At 36.9% G+C, this 16457-nt stretch overlaps 1 protein-coding gene across 1 annotated transcript; it reads left to right on the top strand.

The window, feature by feature from the left end:
* Nucleotides 1-254: 254 nt before the first annotated feature.
* LOC121579094 (high mobility group-T protein) lies at nt 255-15094 on the top strand. Its single transcript, XM_041893388.2, has 5 exons — nt 255-358; nt 3114-3274; nt 3729-3874; nt 4215-4389; nt 14252-15094. The coding sequence occupies exons 2-5, from the start codon at nt 3128-3130 to the stop codon at nt 14393-14395; spliced, it is 612 nt and encodes a 203-aa protein (XP_041749322.1). The 5' UTR covers nt 255-358; nt 3114-3127; the 3' UTR covers nt 14396-15094.
* The last annotated feature ends 1363 nt before the right edge of the window (nt 15095-16457 follow it).

The following is a 16457-nucleotide window of genomic DNA, read 5'->3' on the forward strand; positions in this document are numbered from 1 at the left end:
GTCCCATTCATTTGCTACACGGTGTTTCAACACACAGAACTCAATACCATGGCAAACACTCTACAATATCTAGCAAGGGCTGCGCGCCCCAAGCTCAGCACCAGCAAAATGTTCGTATCACCGCGCCATTTACAACTCTGGTGACGTTTCACAATAGGTAGCCAATGGCGCATCGTCTGATATTAGGACAATGAAAAGGTTCTATCCTATCAGACGGGCGATAGACTTGGCGGTAGCCAATGGGGGGCGAGCTCCACCGAGAGTAATGTTACAGAAGCGACAAGACACTGCGTATCGCATTCGCTGGTGTTCCACATACAGCCATTGCAGTGCATTGAGATACAAGCGGCAGCCTTTGGTAAGTATCACGCACGAAAAAAATAAATATGAAAGTGTCGGTAAGGGATGAAAATGACAAGGAAATTCAGAAATACCTCTGAAATGTATTGACCAATGTTTGAATATTAGGTTGGCAAAAATGTTGTGATTTTTCATTCGAAGGAACCGTCAAAATACAATAAATCTGCCAGCGAAGCACAGTATTAGTCGCTCGTTGAAAAATGGTGAAAACTAAAATAATCAGTTGAATTTCACACAAAAAAATTGCATTAAAAAAATAATGTATTTTATTAATTAATATCAGGTAAGTGTTGCAGTGTTATTAGAAAATGAGGTGTATTTACCGAGTTAAAAATCAGTAATGTTCAGCGGACAGCTGGCTAGCTAGGTAGCGCACAAACATGAGACTTGCGCCCATTGCTAGCCATTGCAGTGTATTGAGAGGCTGGGATGCCTGTCATGTGAAGATGAAACCGTGGGAAAATTGACAATGAAAATATAGAAAACATTGAGAAAGAAATTTGCTCTGAAAACTGTATCTGTTCATAGTTATTTTTCACAAATTGCCTCATAATAGGGTGAGAAATTACCTCAGGAATCTGCGCTTTACTGTAATGGCTGACTACTCGCATAGGAAACTAGGCAGACAGTAACGGAGGAGCCAGCCTGACAATCGCAGTTCAAGTCAACTTTTTCAAACCGTGATTTATCACCAACCATGTGTCTAACTGTAAAATCTAAAGATGGAAAATTAAAGTCCCATCTATCCTTGTTCCAACGACAGTCTTTTTGTATTTTTCCGTTGAAATTAAAGGGTTGAAATCGCAGATTGAAAAGAGGTGGGTACCCGCGGTCGCTCTGCCCTCTACTGCATGCAATGGCTGTGCATTGACACAAAGAGAAGGAGCCATATTCTCCATGTTAGTGGATGAAGACAAGCGGCCATTCCGAGCTCATAGGAATCTAACTCAACACGGCCCGCACATAGACATAGCACAGACCCAGTGTATTGCTATACACCACGGCTATTGCAATAGGAATCTACCGGGGAAAAATATTGTCAGGCTGGCGGGCTTTGTCAACGTATTTGTCGATTTAAAAAGCGATCGGGAATGCGGGTGGAGACATTTCAGGGCGACTTTCTTTCATGAAGAAGGCTTTCTCACAAAATGGAAGAAGAAATATTGCCGTCGTTGTTGACCTCCTTTTCCTCAACGAGAAGGCTATGCGCCATTACTACTTCACTCGACAGATAGAAATGCATTGCTTTGCTACAACACAGATATACAGCCATACCAGCTATATAATAGGGAATTTGAGGAGATTTTTTCCAATTTTTATATTTTTTTCCCAATGTTGCTGAATCGAATTTAGATCGATATTGAAACATATTTTGACGTTATTTTGTGGTTTTATGGGTCTTTTTTTATAGATTTTTCGGGTTTTGTTTTTCTAAGGAATAGGTTTCTGTAGAGTTAGCTAAATGTACTATTATCATTTTAACATTATACACGAATTCATCAGAAACGTGGTGATATATGTATTTCTCATTTTCTTTCCGATTTAGTTCGTGAAATAGTGAAAAACGTATAATCTTTACATATGTCTGAAGAGTATCCCATGTTCTGCACTTGAACTTCACAAAGTTTGAAGATCGATTTTTTTTTCTTCTATAATGAGAACTTCTGTAACGCCAATGATCGATTGACAGGCACTCTGCATGAACAAAAAACCTCACAAATATGACGTGACTAACATAAGACTGTACAAAATACATGAAAATAGTTTTTTATTTATTTTTTTATATAATTTTTTTACATTTCTCATGATTTCACCAGTAAAGGTAACGGCTGTGTTTTCAGCAAAGGGCACATTCCGTGTGACAGTCAGTAAACGTTCCTCGAGACAGGGTTTGTTTCCCCAAACTTATTTTCTAGCAAACACACAGAACCTGACATGTTTATTCACTGAGGGCTGCGTTTACAGTTCTGATGCCAAGAGGAAGGGAAGGAAACAGTCTAGAGTGCAGCCTGATGGGGGTAGGGGGGGAAACCCAAATGATATAAAATAAATAAATAATCCAAATTTTAAAAAAAAAGGACTAATATTGAATATGTTTTCAACCCCTTTGTCAAAGCAAATCTAATAACTCAGATGCAACAAATATTTGTAACAAGTTTGAGAAAAGGCTTCCACCTGTGTGCAATATACAACTGTCTCTGTGAGGGCCCTCCTCAGGTAGTGAATTTCAACCATAGCTTCAATCATGAAGCGCAAAGAGCTTTCAGAAGAGTTCAGGGATAAAGTTGTAGATCGATACAGACTAGGGGTAGGTTATAAGAAAATGTCCTATACATTGAGGACAGTCAAGCCAATCATTAAGAAGTGGAAGGTGTATGGAAGACTCTTACCGGATCAAGATGGCCTTCCAAAATAACCCGTTGGGATGAAAATATTCTAGCTCTAGAACTCACTTTGAAAGCGCTGCAGAGTTCCATGGCTGAGATGGGGTGAAAATGTCCACGAATCAACAATAGCTCGATCATTCGCCAACTGTAGCCGGTACGGCCAATCGGAAAGAAGGTCATTACAGAAAACAAAGACCGATCTCCAATCACGTGCTGAGTTTGCGTAAAAGCAGTTAGGTGACATTTCAAAATATATGTTTTTTTAGTCAGAAAATACTGAATAGAATGTGACTCATAATGTAAATGTTTTATGTTTTTAACTTTTTCTTTGCTAACTTCTAAAACATTCTCTCTTGTCTCTTTTAGATACCGATATCGAGATGGGGAAAGATCCAACGAAACCGAGGGGCAAGATGTCCTCCTATGCCTACTTTGTCCAGACCTGTCGGGAGGAGCACAAGAAGAAGCACCCAGAAGCTTCCGTCAACTTCTCCGAGTTCTCCAAGAAGTGCTCTGAGAGATGGAAGGTAAGTATGGAACACATCTCAGCTGTGACTGACTGACTGACCAAATTCCCTATTTAGTGCACTACTTTTGATTTATTCCCTATATGGTACACTACTTTTGACTAGAATCCTATGGGCCCTGGTTGAAAGTAGTGCACTAAATAGGGAATAGTGTGCCAAAAGTAGAGCACTATATAGGGAATAGGGTGCCATTTGGGACTCAGGTCCTTTAGTTGACACTGTCCTGTACCACTCGCAATCCCTTGATAGCTGTCGGCGGTACAAGATAATTTCAAATGAACTGTGTCACAGCTAAGTTGTTCCATACTTATCTGCCACCCCTTGCATATCATTCTTTTGTTTACGTTGTCTTCCTCTGTGTAGCACCGACCTGACACACACAACTATTGACATCTTATCACAAGTGTTTTCTACATGTACTTACTGGCCTCTGAACACCTCCTTCTTCTCTCAGACCATGTCCGCCAAGGAGAAGGGGAAGTTTGAGGATCTGGCCAAGCTGGACAAGGTGCGCTATGAGAGGGAGATGAGGAGCTACATTCCTCCCAAGGGAGAGAAGAAGAAGAGGTTTAAGGACCCCAACGCCCCCAAGAGACCATCGTGAGTACTGCCTGACAGAAAAAGCCCCCCCCCCTTTCCAAAACTCAAATCTCACAGATAATGTGCAGAGATTCAACTCCGGATGTCCATGTGAATCTGTAAATCATGTCTAAAGTAAGTTATGAAACAATTCCTATTATAAAAGAATGAACAATAACCCTACAGTTCAATAAGACAAGTACTGCATTTAAAGCAGCCATTTAACACTAAAACAAACATCAATGTTTCCCATGTTTTGTCACCAAAAATCAATTCATGATAACCGAACAAAACCAGTGACCCTCCTGTTTCCTCCTTCCACCCATTTCTACTCCTTTCTTCCTCATCTCCCATCCTCCAGGTCTGCGTTCTTCATCTTCTGTGCTGACTTCCGACCCCAGGTGAAGGGGGAGACCCCGGGCCTGTCTATCGGTGATGTGGCCAAGAAGCTGGGAGAGAAGTGGAATAACCTAACAGCGGAGGACAAGGTGCCCTATGAGAAGAAGGCTGCCAAGCTGAAGGAGAAGTACGAGAAGGTAAAACAAACATCAGCCCCTTTTTGTTCCTTTATGAATTTCATTAGTTTATTTAGATCCCTGTTAGCTGTTAGATGGATGTCCTCTTAGTCATCAGGGCCTAACAATACAAGTTACCACTAGTCATGCATTGAAGTTATTACCACTAGTCATGCATTGAAGTTATTACCACTAGTCATGCATTGAAGTTATTACCACTAGTCATGCATTGAAGTTATTACCACTAGTCATGCATTGAAGTTATTACCACTAGTCATGCATTGAAGTTATTACCACTAGTCATGCATTGAAGTTATTACCATTAGTCATGCATTGAAGTTATTACCACTAGTCATGCATTTAAGTTATTACCACTAGTCATGCATAGCCTAACAATTCAAGTTATTAACACTAGTCATGCATAGCCTAACAATTCAAGTTAACACTGGTCATGCATAACCTAACAATTCAAGTTATTACCACTAGTCATGCATAGCCTAACAATTCAAGTTATTAACACTAGTCATGCATAGCCTAACAATTCAAGTTAACACTGGTCATGCATAGCCTAACAATTCAAGTTATTACCACAAGTCAAGTATATCCTAACTATTCAAGTTATTACCACTAGTCATGCATAGCCTAACAATTCCAGTTATTAACACTAGTCATGCATAATCTAACAATTCAAGTTATTAACACTAGATATGGATAGCCTAACAATTCAATTTATTACCACTAGTCATACATAGCCTAACAATTCAAGTTATTACCACTAGACATGCATAGCCTAACAATTCAAGTTATTACCACTAGTCATGCATAGCCTAACAATTCAAGTTATTACCACTAGTCATGCATAGCCTAATAACTCAAGTTAACACTAGTCATGCATATCCTAACAATTCAAGTTATTACCACTAGTCATGCATAGCCTAACAATTCATGTTACCACTAGTCATGCATAGCCTAATAATTCAAGTTATTACAACTAGTCATGCATAGCCTAACAATTCAAGTTATTACCACTAGTCATGCATAGCCTAACAATTGAAGTTAACAATAGTCATTCATAGCCTAACAATTCAAGTTATTACCACTAGTCATGCATAGCCTAACATTTCATGTTACAACTAGTCATGCATAGCCTAACAATTCAAGGTAACATTGGTCATGTATTGCCTAACAATTCAAGTTATTACCACCAGTCATGCATATCCTAACTATTCAAGTTATTACCACTAGTCATGCATAGCCTAACAATTCAAGTTAACACTAGTCATGCATAGCCTAACAATTCAAGTTAACACTAGTCATGCATAGCCTAATAATTCATGTTATTACCACTAGTCATGCATAGCCTAACAATTCAAGTTATTACCACTAGTCATGCATAGCCTAACATTTCATGTTATCACTGGTCATGCATAGCCTAACAATTCAAGTTAAAAATAGTCATGCATAGCCTAACAATTCAAGTTATTACCACTAGTCATGCATAGCCTAACAATTCAAGTTATTACCACTAGTCATGCATAGCGTAACAATTCAAGTTATTACCACAAGTCATGTATATCCTAACTATTCAAGTTATTACCACTAGTCATGTATAGCCTAACAATTCAAGTTATTACCACTAGTCATGCATAGCCTAACAATTCGTGTTACTTCTAGTCATGCATAGCATAACAATTCAAGTTATTACAACTAGTCATGCATAGCCTAACAATTCCAGTTAACACTAGTAATGCATAGCCTAACAAATCAAGTTAACAATAGTCATGCATATCCTAACAATTTGAGTTAACACTAGTCATGCATAGCCTAACAATTCGAGTTAACACTAGTCATGCATAGCCTAACAATTCAAGTTATTACCACTAGTCATGCATAGCCTAACAATTCAAGTTATTACTACTAGTCATGCATAGCCTAACAATTCAAGTTACCACTAGTCATGCATAGCCTAACAATTCAAGTTATTAACACTAGTCATGCATAGCTTAACATTTCAAGTTATTAACACTAGTCATGCATAGCCTAATAATTCATGTTACCACTAGTCATGCATAGCCTAACAATTCAAGTTAACACTAGACATGCATATCCTAACAATTCAAGTTATTACCACTAGTCATGCATAGCCTAACAATTCAAGTTATTACCACTAGTCATGCATAGCCTAACAATTCAAGTTAACACTAGTCATGCATAGCCTAACAATTCAAGTTATTAACACTAGTCATGCATAGCCTAACAATTCAAGTTAACAATAGTCATTCATAGCCTAACAATTCAAGTTAACACTAGTCATGCATAGCCTAACAATTCAAGTTAACACTGGTCATGCATAGCCTAACAATTCAAGTTATTACCACTAGTCATGCATAGCCTAACAATTCAAGTTATTACCACTAGTCATGCATAGCCTAACAATTCCAGTTATTAACACTAGTCATGCATAATCTAACAATTCAAGTTATTAACACTAGATATGGATAGCCTAACAATTCAATTTATTACCACTAGTCATACATAGCCTAACAATTCAAGTTATTACCACTAGACATGCATAGCCTAACAATTCAAGTTATTACCACTAGTCATGCATAGCCTAACAATTCAAGTTATTACCACTAGTCATGCATAGCCTAACATTTCATGTTATCACTGGTCATGCATAGCCTAACAATTCAAGTTAAAAATAGTCATGCATAGCCTAACAATTCAAGTTATTACCACTAGTCATGCATAGCCTAACAATTCAAGTTATTACCACTAGTCATGCATAGCCTAACAATTCATGTTACCACTAGTCATGCATAGCCTAACAATTCAAGTTATTACCACTAGTCATGCATAGCCTAACAATTCAAGTTATTACCACTAGTCATGCATAGCCTAACAATTCATGTTACCACTAGTCATGCATAGCCTAACAATTCAAGTTATTACCACTAGTCATGCATAGCCTAACAATTCAAGTTATTACCACTAGTCATGCATAGCCTAACAATTCAAGTTAACACTAGTCATGCATAGCCTAACAATTCAAGTTATTACCACTAGTCATGCATAGCCTAACTTAGTCATGCATAGCCTAAAAATTCAAGTTAACAATAGTCATTCATAGCCTAACAATTCAAGTTAACACTAGTCATGCATAGCCTAACAATTCATGTTAACACTGGTCATGCATAGCCTAACAATTCAAGTTATTACCACTAGTCATGCATAGCCTAACAATTCATGTTATCACTAGTCATGCATAACCTAACAATTCAAGTTAACAATAGTCATGCATAGCCTAACATTTCTAGTTATTACCACTAGTCATGCATAGCCTAACAATTCAAGTTATTACCACAAGTCATGTATATCCTAACTATTCAAGTTATTAACACTAGTCATGCATAGCTTAACATTTCAAGTTATTAACACTAGTCATGCATAGCCTAACAATTCAAGTTATTACCACTAGTCATGCATAGCCTAACAATTCAAGTTATTACCACTAGTCATGCATAGCCTAACAATTCAAGTTATTACCACTAGTCATGCATAGCCTAACAATTCAAGTTAACACTAGTCATGCATAGCCTAACAATTCAAGTTATTACCACTAGTCATGCATAGCCTAACTTAGTCATGCATAGCCTAAAAATTCAAGTTAACAATAGTCATTCATAGCCTAACAATTCAAGTTAACACTAGTCATGCATAGCCTAACAATTCATGTTAACACTGGTCATGCATAGCCTAACAATTCAAGTTATTACCACTAGTCATGCATAGCCTAACAATTCATGTTATCACTAGTCATGCATAACCTAACAATTCAAGTTAACAATAGTCATGCATAGCCTAACATTTCTAGTTATTACCACTAGTCATGCATAGCCTAACAATTCAAGTTATTACCACAAGTCATGTATATCCTAACTATTCAAGTTATTACCACTAGTCATGCATAGCCTAACAATTCAAGTTATTACCACTAGTCATTTATAGCCTAACAATTCATGTTACCTCTAGTCATGCATAGCATAACAATTCAAGTTATTACAACTAGTCATGCATAGCCTAACAATTCAAGTTAACACTAGTCATGCATAGCCTAACAATTCAAGTTATTACCACTAGTCATTCATAGCCTAACAATTCAAGTTATTACCACTAGTCATGCATAGCCTAACAATTCAAGGTATTACCACTAGTCATACATAGCCTAACAATTCAAGTTAACACTAGTCATGCATATCCTAACAATTCAAGTTATTACCACTAGTCATGCATAGCCTAACAATTCAAGTTATTACCACTAGTCACGCATAGCCTAACATTTCAAGTTAACAATAGTCATTCATAGCCTAACAATTCAAGTTATTACCACTAGTCATGCATAGCCTAACAATTCATGTTACCTCTAGTCATGCATAGCATAACAATTCAAGTTATTACAACTAGTCATGCATAGCCTAACAATTCAAGTTAACACTAGTCATGCATAGCCTAACAATTCAAGTTAACACTGGTCATGCATAGCCTAACAATTCAAGTTATTACCACTAGTCATGCATAGCCTAACAATTCATGTTATCACTAGTCATGCATAACCTAACAATTCAAGTTAACAATAGTCATGCATAGCCTAACATTTCTAGTTATTACCACTAGTCATGCATAGCCTAACAATTCAAGTTATTACCACAAGTCATGTATATCCTAACTATTCAAGTTATTACCACTAGTCATGCATAGCCTAACAATTCAAGTTATTACCACTAGTCATGCATAGCCTAACAATTCAAGTTATTACCACAAGTCATGTATATCCTAACTATTCAAGTTATTACCACTAGTCATGCATAGCCTAACAATTCAAGTTATTACCACTAGTCATGCATAGCCTAACAATTCATGTTACCTCTAGTCATGCATAGCATAACAATTGAAGTTATTACAACTAGTCATTCATAGCCTAACAATTCAAGTTAACACTAGTCATGCATAGCCTAACAATTCAAGTTATTACCACTAGTCATGCATAGCCTAACAGTTCATGTTATCACTAGTCATGCATAGCCTAACAATTCAAGTTATTACCACTAGTCATGCATAGCCTAACAATTCAAGGTATTACCACTAGTCATGCATAGCCTAACAATTCAAGTTAACACTAGTCATGCATATCCTAACAATTCAAGTTATTACCACTAGTCATGCATAGCCTAACAATTCAAGTTATTACCACTAGTCATGCATAGCCTAACAATTCATGTTATTACCACTAGACATGCATAGCCTAACAATTCAAGTTATTACAACTAGTCATGCATAGCCTAACAATTCAAGTTATTACCTATAGTCATGCATATCCTAATAACTCAAGTTAACACTAGTCATGCATATCCTAACAATTCAAGTTATTACCACTAGTCATGCATAGCCTAACAATTCATGTTACCACTAGTCATGCATAGCCTAATAATTCAAGTTATTACCACTAGTCATGCATAGCCTAACAATTTAAGGTATTACCACTAGTCATGCATAGCCTAACAATTCAAGTTAACACTAGTCATGCATATCCTAACAATTCCAGTTATTACCACTAGTCATGCATAGCCTAACAATTCAAGTTATTACCACTAGTCATGCATAGCCTAACATTTCAAGTTAACAATAGTCATTCATAGCCTAACAATTCAAGTTATTACCACTAGTCATGCATAGCCTAACAATTCATGTTACCTCTAGTCATGCATAGCATAACAATTCAAGTTATTACAACTAGTCATGCATAGCCTAACAATTCAAGTTAACACTAGTCATGCATAGCCTAACAAATCAAGTTAACAATAGTCATGCATAGCCTAACAATTCGAGTTAACACTAGTCATGCATAGCCTATCAATTCGAGTTAACACTAGTCATGCATAGCCTAACAATTCAAGTTAACACTAGTCATGCATAGCCTAACAAATCATGTTAACAATAGTCGTGCATAGCCTAACAATTGAAGTTATTACCACTAGTCATGCATAGCCTAACAATTCAAGTTATTACCACTAGTCATGCATAGCCTAACAATTGAAGTTAACAATAGTCATTCATAGCCTAACAATTCAAGTTATTACCACTAGTCATGCATAGCCTAACATTTCATGTTATCACTGGTCATGCATAGCCTAACAATTCAAGTTAAAAATAGTCATGCATAGCCTAACAATTCAAGTTATTACCACTAGTCATGCATAGCCTAACAATTCAAGTTATTACCACTAGTCATGCATAGCCTAACAATTCATGTTACCACTAGTCATGCATAGCCTAACAATTCAAGTTATTACCACTAGTCATGCATAGCCTAACAATTCATGTTATTACCACTAGTCATGCATAGCCTAACAATTCAAGTTAACACTAGTCATGCATAGCCTAACAATTCAAGTTACCACTAGTCATGCATAGCCTAACTTAGTCATGCATAGCCTAAAAATTCAAGTTAACAATAGTCATTCATAGCCTAACAATTCAAGTTAACACTAGTCATGCATAGCCTAACAATTCATGTTAACACTGGTCATGCATAGCCTAACAATTCAAGTTATTACCACTAGTCATGCATAGCCTAACAATTCATGTTATCACTAGTCATGCATAACCTAACAATTCAAGTTAACAATAGTCATGCATAGCCTAACATTTCTAGTTATTACCACTAGTCATGCATAGCCTAACAATTCAAGTTATTACCACAAGTCATGTATATCCTAACTATTCAAGTTATTAACACTAGTCATGCATAGCTTAACATTTCAAGTTATTAACACTAGTCATGCATAGCCTAACAATTCAAGTTATTACCACTAGTCATGCATAGCCTAACAATTCAAGTTATTACCACTAGTCATGCATAGCCTAACAATTCAAGTTATTACCACTAGTCATGCATAGCCTAACAATTCAAGTTAACACTAGTCATGCATAGCCTAACAATTCAAGTTATTACCACTAGTCATGCATAGCCTAACTTAGTCATGCATAGCCTAAAAATTCAAGTTAACAATAGTCATTCATAGCCTAACAATTCAAGTTAACACTAGTCATGCATAGCCTAACAATTCATGTTAACACTGGTCATGCATAGCCTAACAATTCAAGTTATTACCACTAGTCATGCATAGCCTAACAATTCATGTTATCACTAGTCATGCATAACCTAACAATTCAAGTTAACAATAGTCATGCATAGCCTAACATTTCTAGTTATTACCACTAGTCATGCATAGCCTAACAATTCAAGTTATTACCACAAGTCATGTATATCCTAACTATTCAAGTTATTACCACTAGTCATGCATAGCCTAACAATTCAAGTTATTACCACTAGTCATTTATAGCCTAACAATTCATGTTACCTCTAGTCATGCATAGCATAACAATTCAAGTTATTACAACTAGTCATGCATAGCCTAACAATTCAAGTTAACACTAGTCATGCATAGCCTAACAATTCAAGTTATTACCACTAGTCATTCATAGCCTAACAATTCAAGTTATTACCACTAGTCATGCATAGCCTAACAATTCAAGGTATTACCACTAGTCATACATAGCCTAACAATTCAAGTTAACACTAGTCATGCATATCCTAACAATTCAAGTTATTACCACTAGTCATGCATAGCCTAACAATTCAAGTTATTACCACTAGTCACGCATAGCCTAACATTTCAAGTTAACAATAGTCATTCATAGCCTAACAATTCAAGTTATTACCACTAGTCATGCATAGCCTAACAATTCATGTTACCTCTAGTCATGCATAGCATAACAATTCAAGTTATTACAACTAGTCATGCATAGCCTAACAATTCAAGTTAACACTAGTCATGCATAGCCTATCAATTCGAGTTAACACTAGTCATGCATAGCCTAACAATTCAAGTTAACACTAGTCATGCATAGCCTAACAAATCATGTTAACAATAGTCATGCATAGCCTAACAATTCGAGTTAACACTAGTCATGCATAGCCTAACAATTCAAGTTATTACCACTAGTCATGCATAGCCTAACAATTCAAGGTATTACCACTAGTCATGCATAGCCTAACAATTCAAGTTAACACTAGTCATGCATATCCTAACAATTCAAGTTATTACCACTAGTCATGCATAGCCTAACAATTCAAGTTATTACCACTAGTCATGCATAGCCTAACAATTCAAGTTAACACTAGTCATGCATAGCCTAACAATTCAAGTTATTACCACTAGTCATGCATAGCCTAACAATTCAAGTTATTACCACTAGTCATGCATAGCCTAACAATTCAAGTTAACAATAGTCATGCATAGCCTAACAATTCAAGTTATTACCACAAGTCATGTATATCCTAACTATTCAAGTTATTACCACTAGTCATGCATAGCCTAACAATAATGTTACCACTAGTCATGCATAGCCTAACAATTCAAGTTATTACCACTAGTCATGCATAGCCTAACAATTCAAGTTATTACCACTAGTCATGCATAGCCTAACAATTCAAGTTATTACCACTAGTCATGCATAGCCAAACAATTCAAGTTAACAATAGTCATGCATAGCCTAACAATTCAAGTTAACATTAGTAATGCATAGCCTAACAATTCATGTTACCACTAGTCATGCATAGCCTAACAATTCAAGTTAACAATAGTCATGCATAGCCTAACAATTCAAGTTATTACCACAAGTCATGTATATCCTAACTATTCAAGTTATTACCACTAGTCATGCATAGCCTAACAATTCATGTTACCACTAGTCATGCATAGCCTAACAATTCAAGTTATTACAACTAGTCATGCATAGCCTAACAATTCAAGTTAACTCTAGTCATGCATATTCTTACAATTCAAGTTAACACTAGTCATGCATAGCTTAACAATTCAAGTTATTACCACTAGTCATGCATATTCTAACAATTCAAGTTATTACCACTAGTCATGCATAGCCTAACAATTCAAATTATTACCACTAGTCATGCATAGGCTAACAATTCAAGTTACCACTAGTCATGCATATTCTAACAATTCAAGTTATTACCACTAGTCATGCATATTCTAACAATTTAAGTTATTGCCACTAGTCATGCATAGCCTAACAATTCAAGTTATTAACAGTAGACATGCATATCCTAACAATTCAAGTTATTAACACTAGTCATGCATATTCTAACAATTCAAGTTATTACCACTAGTGATGTATAGCCTAACAATTCAAGTTATTAACACTAGTAATGCATAGCCTAACAATTCAAATTATATCCCCTAGTCATGCATATTCTAACAATTCAAGTTATTACCACTAGTCATGCATAGCCTAACAATTCAAGTTATTAACACTAGTCATGCATATTCTAACAATTCAAGTTATTACCACTAGTCATGTATAGCCTAACAATTCAAGTTACCACTAGTCATGCATATTCTAACAATTCAAGTTATTACCACTAGTCATGCATATTCTAACAATTCAAGTTATTACCACTAGTCATGCATAGCCTAACAATTCAAATTATTACCACTAGTCATGCATAGCCTAACAATTCAAGTTATTAACACTAGTCATGCATAGCTTACCAATTCAAGTTATTACCACTAGTCATGCATAGCCTAACAATTCAAGTTATTACCACTAGTCATGCATATTCTAACAATTCAAGTTAACACTAGTCATGCATAGCCTAATAATTCAAGTTAACACTAGTCGTCCCAAGTGGTCAGTAGCAGATGTCGTTTTTATATGTTTACTTTCATGTTGCGAGTCACAAGTAGTTACTTATACCAATAAAGTTAAACACGACTCTCCTCCACTTGCCTGTTCTCAGGACATCACTGCGTACCGCAACAAGGGCAAGGTGCCCGTCAGCATGCCAGCGAAGGCCGCCGCCCCCACCAAGGACGACGACGATGATGACGACGACGATGATGATGAGGACGATGATGAGGACGATGATGAGGATGACGAGTAGATTACTGTTGTTACGTGTGGAGCTTATCATTTCCTGTTTATAAAGCATTTAACCCCTCTTGTACACACATCACTTACTCAGAACAAAAATAAAAAACTTTACTTGAAAAAGTCAACAACAAAAAAAAAAAAAAAAAAAAAAAAAAAAGATAATCCACCTCCCCCCAAAACGTAAAGGCTGTGTATAAGAATGGTTTTGAAGCTGTACAGTTGTTTTTTCCTTTTGTATAGTTAACACTACAACAGTGTCACCTGTGTCTGTCTGTGTTTCTATCTCCCAGTCTCTCCTATTCCTTATTTAGTGCACTACTTTTGACAAATGCCTATAGGGCTCTGGTCAAAAGTAGTGCACTATATAGGGAATAGGGTGCAATTTGGGATACAGCCCCTGGTACAGTTGAAAGCGGTTGTAAAATTGGCTAGGAAACCGATGGGTCTATTTGCCTTAGCTAGCAGTGCACAGCAGCACATTACCTAGTTATAATGTGGGGTCTTAGTAGTTCTTCTGTTTCCAATGGTTGGTGCATTTGTTTATCTTGTTTTAAATGACGTATTATCAACTTGTCGTATTATCATAACGTTATTTTACTGTACTATTTGAATACCACTGTAATTGCAAAAAGAAGAATGAATTGCATCTGTTTTCTTGTTGAGATTCTGAATTGCTTCTGACGTCAATAAACTTTTTTTTTTTTAAATAGACCGACTTCTTTCTTGTAGGTTAGAACACATATATTCTGGTCGGTGGGAACCCTGATCTAGTCAATCATGTTAGTAGTTACAGTTCTGTTCTACAGATTTACTGTATTTCAGCCTTTCTTTGTGTTATACAGAAGTTTAAATGGAAATGGTAGTAACCAATGCAGCCATAGCTCATCAGTTAATCGGGTCCGCCAGCTGGCTGTCGAACGTGGCGACGGGGTTCCTCATCAATGGACTTGACTGACAGGTACATCGCTATTCTGAACTTGGGAGACAATCATTGGTGAATCAATCAATGTGTTGTCACAGGAAAATCATCTCCGCTGCTTCGTTAACACAAGTCTCTTACTGACAACCAATCCCAGTCAATAATACATTTTCATTAATTGTGAATTCAGGTGATGATGACACTGGGAACAACCATAGCTGGACACTGGGAATATAATAACCATAGCTGGACACTGGGAATATAATAACCATAGCTGGACACTGGGAATATAATAACCATAGCTGGACACTGGGAATATAATAACCATAGCTGGACACTGGGAATATAATAACCATAGCTGGACACTGGGAATATTATAACCATAGCTGGACACTGGGAATATATTAACCATAGCTGGACACTGGGAATATAATAACCATAGATGGACACTGGGAATATAATAACCATAGCTGGACACTGGGAATATAATAACCATAGCTGGACACTGGGAATATAATAACCATAGCTGGACACTGGGAATATAATAACCATAGCTGGACACTGGGAATATAATAACCATAGCTGGACACTGGGAATATAATAACCATAGCCGGACCCTGGGAATATAATAACCATAGCTGGACACTGGGAATATAATAACCATAGCTGGACACTGGGAATATAATAACCATAGCTGGACACTGGGAATATAATAACCATAGCTGGGTGTGTTATAGGCAGTTAATGGTTACTGCTCACTTGGCAGTGGTGCTTTACAGAAGCTGTGTAGGGTTTAGGATGCATCCCAAACGACACCTATTCCCCATAGTGCACTACTTTTGGACAGGGCCCATTGCCTTACATACACACATACACACACTACTACAAGTTACTGTCCAACTGTAATGTCTCTCCTGGGACTATGAGGCCTGGTCTCTCCTGGGACTATGAGGCCTGGTCTCTCCTGGGACTATGAGGCCTGGTCTCTCCTGGGACTATGAGGCCTGGTCTCTCCTAACGAGAGAAGATCTGCGTCCCAAGTTGAGATGGTTCTCCTCGAGGAAAGCCCTGGAGTGGCAGCTCCTGGTTTCTTTGCCACTCTAGTTAACTCTCCGTGGTTCTAAATCAATAGTTGTTTAGCCGTCCGAAAATG

This window comes from Coregonus clupeaformis, chromosome 13 (genome assembly GCF_020615455.1).
Source record: "Coregonus clupeaformis isolate EN_2021a chromosome 13, ASM2061545v1, whole genome shotgun sequence".
NCBI lineage: Eukaryota > Metazoa > Chordata > Actinopteri > Salmoniformes > Salmonidae > Coregonus > Coregonus clupeaformis.

Bases quoted from the DNA above. Each gene is read 5' to 3' on its own strand.
- LOC121579094 (XM_041893388.2), top strand. From the start codon at position 3,128: ATGGGGAAAGATCCAACGAAACCGAGGGGCAAGATGTCCTCCTATGCC. The intron at 3,275-3,728 runs GTAAGTATGGAA...TTCTTCTCTCAG, and splicing joins AGTGCTCTGAGAGATGGAAG to ACCATGTCCGCCAAGGAGAA. The intron at 4,390-14,251 runs GTAAAACAAACA...GCCTGTTCTCAG, and splicing joins TGAAGGAGAAGTACGAGAAG to GACATCACTGCGTACCGCAA.